The sequence below is a fragment of the Mesitornis unicolor genome, unplaced genomic scaffold (genome assembly GCF_000695765.1).
Source record: "Mesitornis unicolor isolate BGI_N332 unplaced genomic scaffold, ASM69576v1 scaffold13874, whole genome shotgun sequence".
Classification (NCBI taxonomy): Eukaryota; Metazoa; Chordata; class Aves; order Mesitornithiformes; family Mesitornithidae; genus Mesitornis; species Mesitornis unicolor.
The window spans coordinates 38,712-53,313 of record NW_010180893.1 but is presented as its reverse complement, the minus strand read 5'-3'; the positions used below and the strand labels follow the sequence as shown (position 1 = coordinate 53,313).

The window sequence follows — 14,602 nt, the reverse complement described above, 5'->3', positions numbered from 1 at the left end:
GAGAGAACGGCTTTACCGGCCCCGGGCGATCCGCGTTACCGGTCTGCTGGGGGTGGGGGAGAGCTGTGGAAACTGCGGGGGAATGCCTCTTGTGGGGATACAGAATGCTCTCCTGTCAGCCACTTTTCTGTTATATTTTCAGTAGAAAACTGTTAAATGGCTTCCAGTTTTTGTATGGTTTCAGCAGGGGGTGGTGGATTTCCTCTTCATGAATTGTACCTTTTGGGCTGCTACCTCTTAATTAATCTGTGTGTAGTGAAAAGTTGCCTAGAGTGAAAAATTAAGATTGGGCAATTTGAAGTGAGAGCAAGTGGTTGTTAAAGGTGTTTTAAAATAATTTTTAAAACATTGCTATACTAGATCATCATAGGCCAGGATCTTGCAAAATACCTCTCACTGGTAGTAAGCCATGGGAAGAAGAGAAGCCAGGAACAGTAATATATTTCCAAATGACTTCTGCTAGTAGCTTAAAAAAAGGATTAATTTTTCTATACATCTAGCATTACGAAGATGCTATTTTTTAATCTTTAAAGTGGACTATACAGTTGTTATTGTAGGTGTTAAGACTTTTAATAAAGATGAGAATTTGCCACCTTTTTCCTGTCAAGAATGCTCAATAACTCAATAACTACCTAAGTATAGCAGAGTGTGAGAAAGGTGTCTAAAATTACTGCAGAGCATGTTCTCTGTGGGTTTCCTTAAATTTGTTTCAAAGTTGATAATTTTCATCTGTCAGCGTAATCGTATTGTGTTGTGCCAGCCAGCTGTGAGCTGGGAAGAAAATGAAAACGTTTCCCTGAAAGGAGTGGTCCTTGAGCCGGTATCGCTTCTGATCCAGGTCCTGTGCTGCCGCGCCACGACGGGAAGGCAAGAAGTGCTGGCCTTAGGGAGGAGAAGAGCAGCGTTTGTGGGGACTGAGCTTCCTCGCTTCTTGGGAGCCACACAACAAAACAGTGTTTTACGGTGCTTGTCCTGGATGCCCTGTGGTGCCGGCTTTTCGTGAGGGTACGATTTAAGGTTGTGTTTTGCATAGTGTTGCTAAAGGACCTGAACTGATTTATTTTCCCAGAGTTCTCATTACGTAGTGGGTCAGGCATTGGTCTCTGATTCTGTTGTTCAAAATGTCATGTAATCAGGATTTTCTGTCCATACAGAACCAAAATGCCTATAGTCAGGTTTGGTTTTGTTTCTTTCTTCATTAGGTAGTCAAGAACTGATCAAACTTTATATGATTTTACTTTAAATTGTTCACCGAACCCTGAGAAATGTTATTTCTATAAAATCAAGTAAGCACTGATCTATAACTTAGGTTATTTTCTTCCAGTGTTTATTTTTCATATTGTTCACTAAAAGTCAGGTTAGTATATATAAAAAGAGAAGAATTGAGCTTTCAATTATTATTTTTTCTACCCATAAATCTGGGAAGTGACTACCATCTGAGTTCTTTGCTCTCGCAGTCACCTTCCCTAAATGCAGTTTGAACAGTCCCGATGATCCTTTCCTCTGCACTTGCCAAACTTCTGTTCAGGTTTGGTTAGAATTACAGAATAATTTGGTTGGAAAAGACCTTTAAGAGCATTGAGTCCAACCATGACCTGTCCATTACCAAACCATGTCTCTTAGCACCTCAGTTCCCCATCTTTTCAATCCCTTCAGGGATGGTGACTCCAGCACTTCCCTGGGCAGCCCCTTCCAGTGCTTGACAGCCCTTTCAGTGATGAGATTTTTGCAAATACCCAATCTAAACCTCCCCTGGTGCAACTTGAGGCCGTTTCCTCTCATCCTACTGCTTGTTATATGGGATTGTATGTTTAATCTTTGTGGAGAAAAAGAAGTGAATCAATGTGAAACTTCTGAGGTTCTGTTTTTCTAAGCCAGGAAAGCCCCGTCGGCCACGTCAGGAAGTTCTTAATGAAACTCAGTTGTTCATCTGCAGTGCCGTGAGGTATCTTTAATGAAGGCTTGACTCGTTAGACACGCAATGTTTTTGGAGTAATGCAGCTTTGAAAGGGATCAGTTTGAAATTCTTCTGCTTAAATAGCTATTTGTATAAAGCTGCTTTAATACATTCTAAGTGATGTGCTACGCATCGTCGGTGAAATGGGCTCCAAATGCTTCCCTTAAAGGACCATTAATTTAAAGTCAAATCATACACAGGAACACAAGGCAGATGGGCTCTGGCAAATCAAATTCACCTCAATCCTAGTGTGCTGTGTTGGTTTTTGGATTTATCTTTTTAAATTCATGTAAAAAAATCTACATGCCCCGAGGCGATCATCTCAGAGATAAAGAGTGGTTAATTGCACTGTGAAATTAAACCCTCCATTGTCCCTACCGTGTCTTTGTGGATACCTGACAGTGCAGGGTAAATATTATTACTGAACACATCAGAAACGGATTGGAATCCCCACAGTAAGACACTGTAATTACTTTGGCTTAAAGATATCTAGTATGTGTTCACAGCATATGTAGTTTTGAAGAAATAAAGGTAAGCACTACCAAGTGGAGGGTGCGGGCCTGAGATTGTTTTTTAAATTTAGTTTTGGAAAGCTGTAATGATTTGAATATCTGGTCCTGTCACCACAGTAATATCTTCAGCATGGACTCCATGGGGCTTTCTCAGTTCCTGCCTGTGCAGATGGGACTCCAGACCGAGCTGTGTATCTCTAGCCCAAGGATGGCGTTGGTTCATCCCCATCTCTTGTGCTGATGCTGTTTTCGGTTTGCGTGGCGTCCTGATGGAGCTGAGTGAACCTGTCGTGGTTTTGTAGACACTTCATGAAAATAACGCAGATGGGATCCTTTCTTTGTAACTTCAATAGCTGGAAGTAGCAGGAGGGTTTTGCAGTGCCTTGTTTGTTTAAGTGGAAAACATTTGGAGAGTCTGCAAAACTTCTTTAAGAAGATTTGAAGCTCGTCTGCTGCAGCAGATTCCCCGCTGCTCCCATTGTGTCACCTGTGAAGCTGCTGTGACAAAGTTGGTTGCAATGGCCCTTTATTAAATCGCTTGATTTAATAAGCACATACTAGAAAACAAAGGACTGCTGTATAATGTTGTGTGTGGTGGGAGTAGCCATGTCTTCAGGCAGTGTAACTTTTATCTGTCAAGATAGGTTTGTGTTTGCACGTCTGCAGCTCTGACAGGGAAGTCGATTTTCTCCTTCTCCCCCCGTTACCTACACAGTCAATTCAGAAATACTTGTTTGTACTTTTACCTGCTTTCTTGGTTGATTTGCTCCAGATTATAAAAAGTAGTAGGACTTCCTTTCTTTGTAATAGCTTATAAATTTTTAAAGCCTTTGAACATCAGTTTGCCTGGCATTTTGTAGTCATTAGATTCTGTGCACGGTGTTCCTGCCTTGAGATTTAATTGAGTCGAAGCCGTTCTGCTGAGATCTCTGGGATCGCAGTGCTTGGCGTGTGATCGTTTGCAGAGATCAGGTTTATGTAGGGGAAATTTCCAAGGTGGAAGCGGTGGGGTTTCCATCCGTACCGTGCTCGGTAGCAGCCCAGTGTTCTGCTCGTGCTTGTGTCTGGGATGCAGCAGTGACTCGTGGTGCACAGGGCGCTGGGCTGTGGTGTACAACAGCTGCACCAATGCGTCTTGGTTTTGTTTTTGTTATATTCTAGCACGCTTTCAACTGACGTTTCAGACAAGATAAAGATAATATTTGAATAATAGCATTCTGAATACTACTTTTTAATTTCCCTTTCAGCAGAAGACATGCTTCAGGACTTGTGGTACGGATTTTGAAGTTCACTGATGCACTTCTGCAAAGTAGTTACTGCCCAGTTCCAGTTAGTGTCATGTATATGAGAAAATTAAAATGGATTTTTTTGTTTCTTCTTATATTTTCTGTCATAACAATGTGGTATGTAACTTTTTCTTCCTACGCTGTGATTGAGCGTGCAAACTCTATGTATTTCTACGAATATGAGCCGATTTACAAGCAGCACTACCTCTTCACGTTGCGGGAGCGCTTGAAATGCGAAGACATAAACCCGTTTCTGGTCATCGTGGTGTCTTCCCGTCCAAAGGACGTGCGGTCCAGGCAGGCCATCAGGGTGACGTGGGGCTCGCAGAACTTCTGGTGGGGCCAGCGAGTTCTAACTCTGTTCTTGCTCGGTCAGGACACTCCAAGAGAAGACAATGCTGCGGCACTGTCGGTAGAGGACGAAAGCATCCTCTATGGTGACATAATTCGCCAAGACTTTATGGACACTTACGACAATCTCACCTTGAAAACGATCATGGCGTTCAGGTGGGTGGCCGAGTTCTGTTCGAATGCTCGATTCCTCATGAAGACCGACGACGATGTCTTCATCAACACCGCGAACTTGGTGAAATTTCTGCTGAGGCTGAATTCCTCAGAACACGTTTTTACCGGTTATCCTTACACAGACAGCTTTGCCTACAGAGGCTTCTACAAAAAAATATACATCTCTTACGATGAATATCCATTCAAGTTGTACCCTCCATATTGCAGTGGGATGGGTTACATATTGAATGGAAAACTGGCTCAGAGGATTTATGAGCTGATGAGTCATGTCAAACCTATTAAGTTTGAGGATGTTTATGTTGGAATTTGCTTAGACATACTTAAAGTGAACATCAGTATTCCAGAAGATAAAGAACTATTCTTTATTAATAAAATTAATTTCGATATGTGTAAGTATAGACACTTGATTGCAGTACATAGTGTTACATCGAGTGAGATAATTGAGTTTTGGCACGATTTGTCGTCAAACTCTTCAGTTACTTGCCTTTGATTCTGTATTAATGTATCAACTTAAACCTATTTGGTGTAAGACCATTTAAAGTCCAGGGCAAGACAAACCAAAAAGGTAGCTGTAGAGGTGACCTCAGCTGGAGGAGGGCTGTGCTGCCAGGGCAGCATTTCTCTGGGACATTCAAGTATTCCGAACTAATAATATTAAGCATTCCCAGAGCACTTTTCCATGTGTGCATGCAGGATACTGTGGGATACGCTGTCCTGCCTTCCTCTGACATCTCTCCACGTGGTCTGCTGTAACCATGGCCTTTCTACACGAATCCTCTGGGATGTATGAAATGTCACTGAGGAATAATGCTCATGCCAAGCTTTGAAGATGCTTCCCAAATTCCTGCCTGGAGTTTTTAAAATTGTTTTTGCAGCTGTGTGATCCTTTGCCACCCTCAAGTATTTGTGCTCTGCCTTTCAGTGTACCCTCTCTGTGACCCTTCTGAGGGTGTTACGAGCCTGTGGATCTTGTGGGATCTGCAGAAGCCCATGGGGAATTCTGAAAATGCGCTGCGCTTTGTGTGTCTGTCTGGGTATATCTGTGCATGTAAGAAACCGGAATTGCTTTGGCGTATTTGACAATGTTCACAGACTGCCAGAGGGTGGATGCAGTAGAGTCCATGTGCACTTCAGTTACCGGACACCTCTAATACGTTGGGGTAATGAAAACCCAGGTATGAACGCACGTGGGTGTGTGTCCTTGTGCATCCCGAGAGGCCTGGAACCACCCAGGGAACATTAAACCAGATGCATTTATGTTGTGGTGGTGTATCTGTTTCCGAAACAGTTTTTCCTTCAAATTTTAAAGTGAAAAAAATAAACTTCATCTTAAAAGATGACAAACTACTGTATCTGTAAAGACAGGTATTTTAATCACTTTATTCATATCAGCAAGGCCAAGTTTTCAGTAGTTTACACTTCTAATAGACAACGATACAGAATTTGCCATTGCATTAACATAATTATTGACACATCCACTACACCGTGAGGATACGATAGCTACATCCTGTACAGCTGGAATGACAGAGCACTGCCACCGTGTTTGTACTACAGCTAGGATGTTGTGATGTATTTACATTTGGCTGTCTTTCAGGTAGTCTCTTAGAGACAAATTAGAAGAGGTGCAGAAGCCTCTAGTACCAAGTGTGAGGTTTCACCGGGTTTGTTACATCGCGATGATGGTCACTCTTGCATTTTGCTGTGTTTTAAACAACTGCGCGTGGGTTTAGGATGGAGTTGTAGGACGTGTTGTTTTTTTAGCTATGAAAATGAGGTCTTGGGGAGAATACTCTCTGGACAAGTATTTCAGATGTCAGCTCCTAAGAATGTATGTTAAGAAGGTCAAAGTTTTTCAAAAATAGATGTATTTTTTGTTAAACTAAAGAGCTGAAGATGCAGTGTTGCGTACGAGAGATGGGTGCAGTTGTGTTTCTAGAAATGGGGGTAAAACTCCAGCTCTTCCTGTGGTTTTAGGATCTGTTTTTTGATTGCTGTACTGTGGTCAGGTCCTGAAAGCTCTGTGAGAAATGTTTAACTTGTTCTTTGATTGTTTACACATCTTCAAAAACCAAAACCAACCAACCAAAACCCACCCAAAAAACCCTCAGTTTTTTAATGCGTCCGCCATGTTAAATGTTTAGAAATAAATTATTTATGACAAGAGCACTGATACTACAGCATTTGTATTGCTTTTTTAAAAAAATGTAATCATGACAGGCCCTGCAGCCTTCAGAAACGGTCAGGTGAGGCAGACAGTGCTGCTGTTCAGCACGAGGGACGAGTAGCACAGCCACGGCTGCGCCGGACTGCGGCACAAACCCAGCTGTCGCCGAGCAAGGTATTTTTGTGTTTGTGTCCCAGAATGGCAACACCGATCCCAGATGACAAGGCTTTTGCTTTCCCAAATGTGGGTTTATACACAGTGATCTGTTTATGCCTGAAATTGTAACCTAAGGTGACATCAGTTCTGCAATAAATGTACACTGTAAATGATTCCTGCTCCTGTTTTTTTAGAAAACCTTCATTTCCAAATCTGGTTTGTGTTTGTGTCTGACCTTATTATTGCTTAAAAGACCATAAAAATTCATCGCCAAGCTAATGTTTCTGCTTAAAGCAAATATCAGGAAAATTTCTAGTGAGCAGCCATGCAAGAGGTAAAGAAAATGCTTAAGACGGTGAACTAATGTGAGCGTTAAAGTCCGTGGTGGGCCTCAATTTCATTGCATTTGCCTGCAGTATTTTTCTGAAATAAAGCCTAAATCGCAGGCTACGGTTTTCCCCAAATCCTAAGATTCTTTCTCGTGTGCAGGCAAGTGGTTCAGAAAGGCAGAGTAAATCAGAAGTCCATGCACTTGTGGTTGTGGTAGAAGCGTGCGGCTTTCTGACTTGAAAAGCCTCATAAAAATAACACCAATCCATTTGTCAGAGGTGTCTGGAAACTGCTGCGGGGCAGGCAGCAAAAGGGGTTTACAGGGTAAAATTTCAAGCCCGTGTTGCTTGTGCATTATTTCAGAAGAGTGAAAAAGGCAAAACGCTCAAATGTCTTGGGTGCATTCCAGAACAACCAGGTTCCAGTAAACCATGAAACTGCGTGCTGCAAAGACCGGGGCGTTTTCTCCGTGATCAGTTCCCTCTGAACAGGACACAGACTGCTTGCAATATTTTCCTAAGGTTTTGTCTCACATTTTCTAGTTACTACCAAAGCATTTCAACGCAAGTTCACTGTAGGTAACTCACCAGTGCCTGGATGCGCAATAAATAATGTAATTTCATCACGTTTCAGATTTAAACTAGAAAGTGAAGGTAACCAGACAGCAGGACACAGAGTTCCCCGTACGTGTCCTAGCGGGTGTGCCGGGTGTGCTGCAGGGTTTGGGAGACAGAGCTCTGCTAATGTGTCAAATTTTGATTATTTGTGTCTGAGCCGTGTGTACCACAGCGGTCATTTATTCAATACGGTTTGCCTAAGACAGAGGTGGTAGAGATGTAAAGCTTTCTGCGGTCTCTGTTAAATTACGCTTGTCAGGTTTTGATGCAGTGACCGTGTATTGTATGTTGGGCTGTAAACCATGGCCGAATGTGAGGAAAGAAAACAAAGGTAACATGTGGCTAAGCAGATGGTTGGGCTTGGTGGTGGGCCTTTCTCATGGGTACTTGAGCCCACATTTTGAAGAAACCTAAAGTTGTAGAACAAACCCAAACCCACCCCCTCTATTAATATATTTGGGTTCTAAAAGTCCTGAAGCCGCATTCTTTCACGGGACCTCAGAAAGTCTGGTCTCTGAAATGGGGCAGGGACAGGATGCTGAGCTCAAGGCAGGATCGACCTGCAGCTCTCGTGAGGAAATGCCACCCGTGGTACACTACAGCTTGTCTCACCTGCTCTTACGGGACTTTGGGACTTAGTTTTCCTCCTATAAAATAAGGACTTGAAAAGGTAGTTTACCACAAGGGAGCTTTCTGGAGATGTATCTGAGCTGTTTACCTCTGTAGCCACCTGGCATTTGCTGTGCAGCATGTCAGTTTTCCAGGCCATGTTAATCTGAATGAGGTTCTTAACTGTGAGAGCTGGAGTGTGGGTGTCGCATCCATCCCGACTGAGGCAGGGCTCAGCCCCACGTCCTAGGTGCTCCTCTCAGTGATGCTTTGTCTGCACTGGTCTTCCACCTAGGAGTAAAGTGTGGTCTTCCCTGAGCTTGCAATACTGATAAGATCTTAAAAACTTCTGGCTCTGAGTGGAAAAATGTTACAAACAAGCCTGAATTGGCTCTTACCTCTGCTAATACAGCGGAGCTGTACTCAGTGGAAGCTGTCGTTAACCAAGATGGATTGCTTAAACAGTGTGGTTTTGTTATCTTGTGTGTTGTGCTGCCTGTTTGTTAATAAAGCTCTGATCTGCCCTCGCAGAGTTACAAACGTGCGGGTCATCTCCATAATAATCCCGCCTCAATCGTTTCTTACAGAGAATTTCCACACACAAGGATAGAAGTGGTTTTACAGTCACTCAGTGTAACATTCACACCGTATGGGGTTTAAAGTTGTTTTTCTAGACCTTGCTCCTGTTACCTTTGTTGTTAACATGCGAATGCTTTGCCTTGCTAAAGGGAGGTGGGGTTGAACTTTAGAAAAACCGACTGAATTTGTAAACCCAGCATTGCTGACCACTGCTTTGTACCTAGCTTATGTGTACAGGAACGGCGTCCCAAAGAGCAGGGCAGCGATTCAGTACAGAATGGAGGTAGCTCCACTTTTCCCAAAGGAATCATGTTTTTAACATAAGTTTTTCTTGCCACAAGGAGAAAATGTTAAGAAATCTCAGATGGACGTCAGCAGTTCTGGTGTGAGAGTCCCCTGGTACCAGCAGCAGCTGAGGCCAAGGGAGCGCAGGGACGCAGGAGCCGCCTTCCCTGGACAGGGGCAGCGCTGGTGGCACCAGCATTTACACAGGGGCTGCTGAGCGGGTACCTGGCTAAGAACTCTGGTTACTACCAAGATGAAAGCAAGTGCAGATAAAGTACGGATTCAACTATGTTGTTCTCACTGAACGCAGCGTAGGAATTCTGGAGAGCAGAGTTTGACCGCCCTGCATTTGAATTTCTAAAGCATTACAGCTGATGTTCACTGAGTGACTTGGTGGAATACAGGCTGAAGTAGACTGCTGAGCATCCATGTCCCTACTGATGTCATCACAGGCTTAAAGGAATAGAAATACCATTTAAATGCAGAACAAGTGCTTGCTTTTGCTATTGCTCAAGTCATTTGGAGATTTTAAGACTGAGCTGACCTGCTCATAAAAGTGGATTTCAAAACTTTACTCAAGTATTGCTCTTGATGCGAGCCTCTTTATTTATGGTTTCAGATGGGCTTCAACTGCTTTGACTGCACAGGTTTTGCTTAGCAGAGCATCAGAGTATGGTACATAACTAGAGACAGCTGATACCTGGAAATCTGTTACTCAAGAGAAAACTGTACATAAACCAGCTGCTTACCTTGGCCCGAGAGCCAGCACTACATAAATGATACTGACTTAATAGTGTGTATCTTTTTATACATGAGTCCTCAGGGGTAGGCAGTTTGTAAATACCTTGACCACTCTGAGGGGCAGCAGCCCTGGCCTATACAGCTGCCAAACTTCAGCAGAACTTTCTAAATTTTAACCTTGCAACTTTGTACAGCCAGATTTTGGGATGGAGGCCTAAAAACCTACTTTAGAAAATGAAAAGCTGATGAGGGTTTTTCTCCTTGGTATAATCACTTACTAAATGTTTCACTGTGTATAGTGAGTATTAGATACCTTAGCAGTATATTAATAGTTAAAGCAAGGATGTAATACATTCTGAGAGACAGCTGAACAACAAACTCACTTGTTTTCAAGATGCAGTGTTCACGTTTGTGGAGCGATCACTGCGTCTTCAAGCTGATGCTTTAGTACTAAGTATTCTAAAAACTTCACTACTTTTTAAAATGTTACCTGGTGTAACCTGTATAACACTGTGATAACAGCAGGAGCAGTTTTGGTACTGACCTTGCATTCGCAAGGCAGTAAACAATACTTCATGATGTTAGATAGCGTTTACTTTATTTATCTTTATCCAGACACTCTATTCAATAAAACAGGCTCATTCATTTCAAACTTAGGGTTTTTTCTTTTAGAGATTTTAGGACTACAGCGCAGTCCTCACAACGTTGGACCAATACACCCACACCACCAGTGCTGGATGGCACAACAAACGCAGTGCTGTGCGTTTCTATGGCACAAAAATCGCGTCTCCTGCCTCCCCCGAGACTGGCGATGGATTCTGTACCCTCCACGGCTGCACACTTGGATCCCACAAACACGTATCTAAAATGCCTTCACCGATGTTGCGGAGACACCCATGCAGGGGCATGGGGACGCAGGGGAGGGTTGTGGGGTGCCAAATTCTCATGCACAGTTTTAGCAACTCAGTATCTGCATTTCTTAGCTGTGTCTCGGGTTGCCCATGTTCACCACCACCGTGGAATTCAGCTTGAGAGAACGGGTCTGCATGGACCTCGTAGCAAACTTCGGGACAAGGGGTCTTCAAAAATCACAGATACTTTTTCATACCGGCTAAGAGCAGCTAGGAACTCTTCAAGGAACGCTGCTTGGTTGCCGTGCTCAGGGCGCGCCAGCCACTAGAGGGAGCTGTGCTCCCACCTAGCCAGGCTGCTGCCTGCACCAGGAGCCCCATCACTGCACCAGGAGCTGCAGAGGCTGAAGGCTGTAGCCCTTTCGTTACAGGAATGAACAAGACCCCCCACTTGTCCATAATCAGAATGATAAACTGACTGGAAGGCTCTAATCAGAACGAAAAGCTAAATGGTACTATCTTTAAAATGTACTGTGTGAGTTAAACTGTTAGCTTGTGATGCCACTGGGAAGAGCACAAATTCTGTTAAGTACTGGGTCAGATGCCTACTTACAAGGTACATTTTGTTCATATTGGACCTTATGAAAGATGCTTTGTGGCAGCAACTTAGCAGTCTTCTGCCGTGTGATGCTCTTCCTTGATGACCAGGTGTCACCAATGGTGCTAAAAAAACCTTCCATGAACACGCAGGGCAAGAGCGAGCGCTCTGATGCTTTTTATGGGAAGGCAGCACCGAGGCTGCTGTCCTGGCCGTGCTGTGCTGCCTCGCTGGCGCTGTAGCGTGTTGGGCCACACTGCTCGAGCCTCTGGGGATGTTTCTGGCTATGCTGCCTGGCACCTCTTTCCAGCTGTAGGACACATCATTAAGGCAGTGGAGGACCCTAGGCTGTTTAGGTTGTATAAGCACTAAGTACGTTACTTAATCTCGTCATCCAACAGCTGTGTGTAACACCACAAAACTTGGCACAGATCGGCATTGCTGGGAAGTCACAGATGTCTAGACCAGGATTTAAAACTCCTGAACGAACTTCTAGCAGGAGGCTTAGGTAGGCACTGCACGTGTGAGGAAGACTGCACAAAGCCTGTTGTCTCCATTAGTCCTTCATCTTTAAACCTAAAGCAGCAAAAGAATGAAATGCAACAACCTTGCCAGAGATCATTGGCGTGAATGTCTTTGGGCAGGAAAGAGCTACAAGAAAGGGGGGAGTGCTGCAGAGAAAACTGAAGATGCTAAAACAACTACTGGTGCAACTGCAGACACTGAAGGTTGAAATAGGGCTGGTTTGGTGACTGCCTGGGTGGGCCTGTGACCGACAGAGTAAAGGAATCCTGAAATAAACATCCAGACAAGTCTGCACAACAGTTCTGGACTGCACTGCACTGTTTTCCTAAATCCTTTGAGCATGGTGAGCCACCCTCCCATTGCTTCCTCACAGCTGCTTCCAGACTCTGCATGCACACAACTCTGCCATCTCACTTTCCTGTCTCTCCTGAGCGCTGGAGCAACCAGCAAGCTCGGGAGAAGGCCGGGCAATGCCCACCAGCCTTGAGAACGTGAGCTGCGGGAGCCTCAGCAGCAGCCCTGCGCTCTTCGCTCAAGTGGCCTTAGTCTGTGATTTTGTTTTTGGAGCTGACCACTGTTACGGTTCTTCTCAGATGCCTGTGAAGGATTAGTAGTGATGGCTCTGCTATACAAGCGTCCCTCTGCTTTAGAGTCTGTAGGCTGCTGGGTCTAATTCTTCTTTTCCCTGGGCAGCTGTTTTGACAAACATCCAGGCTGTGTCCTATAAAGAAAAGCCAGCACAACGGAAACATCGGCTGTGAAGGAGAAAGGAAAGGCAAGCGCTACACGCACCACGAGCTCTGCCTGCAGCACAGTTCCGATACTGCTGCTGTAGCTTTATGAGGACATGATTAAGCACTCCCATGAAAATATCACACAAGGTTTTCATTTCACAGCGTTCTGACCTCAAATACCTCTTCAAAATAAAATGACTGAAGCACTCTACAATTATTAACATTTCCTGTTAGCTGCTCAATTTAACTACAAAGTTGCATTTAAAATTCACTGAAAGCACTGTTCAAGAGATTTAAAAAGTCTGTAACCTTCCATCCTCCGGGCAAGGACCACTGCAGGCTTGGAGCCTGCTGGTTTCAGAGGATGCTGGACACTTTGCTACTGCTGCTTTTCACTTGTCTGGTCCTCAGTCAGCAGCTGGGATGAGAAGAGGCTGCTGAAGGATGCGTACGCAATTTGAACAGCATCGGTAATAGCAACAGATCCGAGTAAGAGCTGTGATTATCTCCAAACAAACTAAAGGAGGAAAGTTTGTGGGGGAAGAGGTAACCTAGGAACAAAAATGAAAAGGTGAAGATGGGAATTCCTTCTCCAGCAGAGAGCAGAATGTGTGCTCATTCATTTTTGTCTTGAGAGGCGTCACAGCCGCTCAGCACAACCACAGCACATCCCAGTAGCTTAGGGGCCAGCAAGCCACTGGCCCGGGAAGGGCTGTGGGTGGGTGATGAGACACAGGCAGCTTTGTAACTAAGTAACGTGGCATCTTTACCCAAGAGACAGACACAGATAGTTAATGCACTGTATCTCTGATCCACCTCAGGACCCAAATACTGACAACCTCCGTCGCCATGAAGACAAGAGACTTCAGCGGACCAGGACGACATCTTGCAGGCAGGGAATCCCAAGGATTGTTACAAGACATGAGATGGGCAAGCAAGTCCAAAATACTGATCCCCAGCTCAGGGCCTGGCTCCGTTCCTCCAACACACACTGCCCTCTCGTGCCGTTACTGCTGCTTCTCGATCGTGAGGCAGCCAGCTAAGTTACCAGATGCAAACTCAGACCATCACTCTTCAAACTTACAGTAGTCACAGATTGCAAAATACAATTAAATACTGAAAGTTAGATCTAAACACATTGTTATCTAGATTTAACACAAGCTTTCATCTCTACAGCGCAATGGCACTGCCTGGCATTTATGTGTTATACCAAAAAATGGTTCTGAAGTGGCCTTCCCCTTGATTAACACCACAAGTTAATCTGCAGTGGTACAAGGAAGTCTTCCATAGGCTCGACTTTCACCTTGGTAGGTCTAAGGAATGTCCTGGTTTGATTAGTTTTTCAAACAGTCACTAACAACACTAATTTTGTCTTGCATTACTCTCTTTACATGCCTTTGTCCGTGCCAAAAAACAAACACAAGGGTGAGTCTCGGCGATTGACAGACATTCCTGTATCACAACAGAGCTAGGTTTTGATACAGGTGTCAGGCCTCAGAGTATTTTGGTGGCGTTTACCATTAGCTGGTTTGAATACAATATGGCATAGAGGAAACGTCACAGGAGTAATGCACAGACTGAACAAACATGTGGCTTCAGCTAATTTGGTAACTGTACCTAAGCTTGGTGGGGATTTATTTAAGGGGAGGTTAAAGAAATGGAGAGAGCCAGTTTTGTCATAGCAGGCTAAGAGTTGGCTCCTCTTCCTCCTTCATATCAGTAACAGGCCAGTAATGACAAACCTTTTCTTGTACAACCTTATCACTGCAGATTAAAACAGAAGAGATGAGAAGCATGAGAGCATCATTCTGAGGAGTCAGACCTACAAGTGAAAAGCAGCATCGTTCCTATCACTTGCTGTCAAGTGGCAGCACTGCCCTGACCCCGCTGCACATCGGAACAAACCTTTCACGATTAGAAATGAGAAGTAAGGAACCGAATGCAAAGTCTACATGGGATTTGTAAAGAAAATTCTGAAACGGAAGATCACAGTTATTTTCTAAGGAGCAGCAAGGTCACAGGAGACAGGTACATGTGAACAAACTTAATTCTTATAATCACTCAGAGTGTATTTGTTGTATTGCTCCTTTTGTTAAGCAAAGAACAAAGACCAGAAGGATCTGTTCTTTTTGT

General features: G+C 44.1%; 1 protein-coding gene across 1 annotated transcript in view; it reads left to right on the top strand.

Moving 5' to 3' along the window:
- Positions 1 to 4,770, top strand: part of B3GALNT1 (beta-1,3-N-acetylgalactosaminyltransferase 1 (globoside blood group)) — a 10,456-nt gene extending 5,686 nt beyond the window's left edge. Inside the window, 1 exon segment of the mRNA XM_010183238.1 lies at positions 3,794 to 4,770. Coding sequence (XP_010181540.1) covers positions 3,794 to 4,770 — 977 coding nt within the window.
- Positions 4,771 to 14,602: the final 9,832 nt, after the last annotated feature.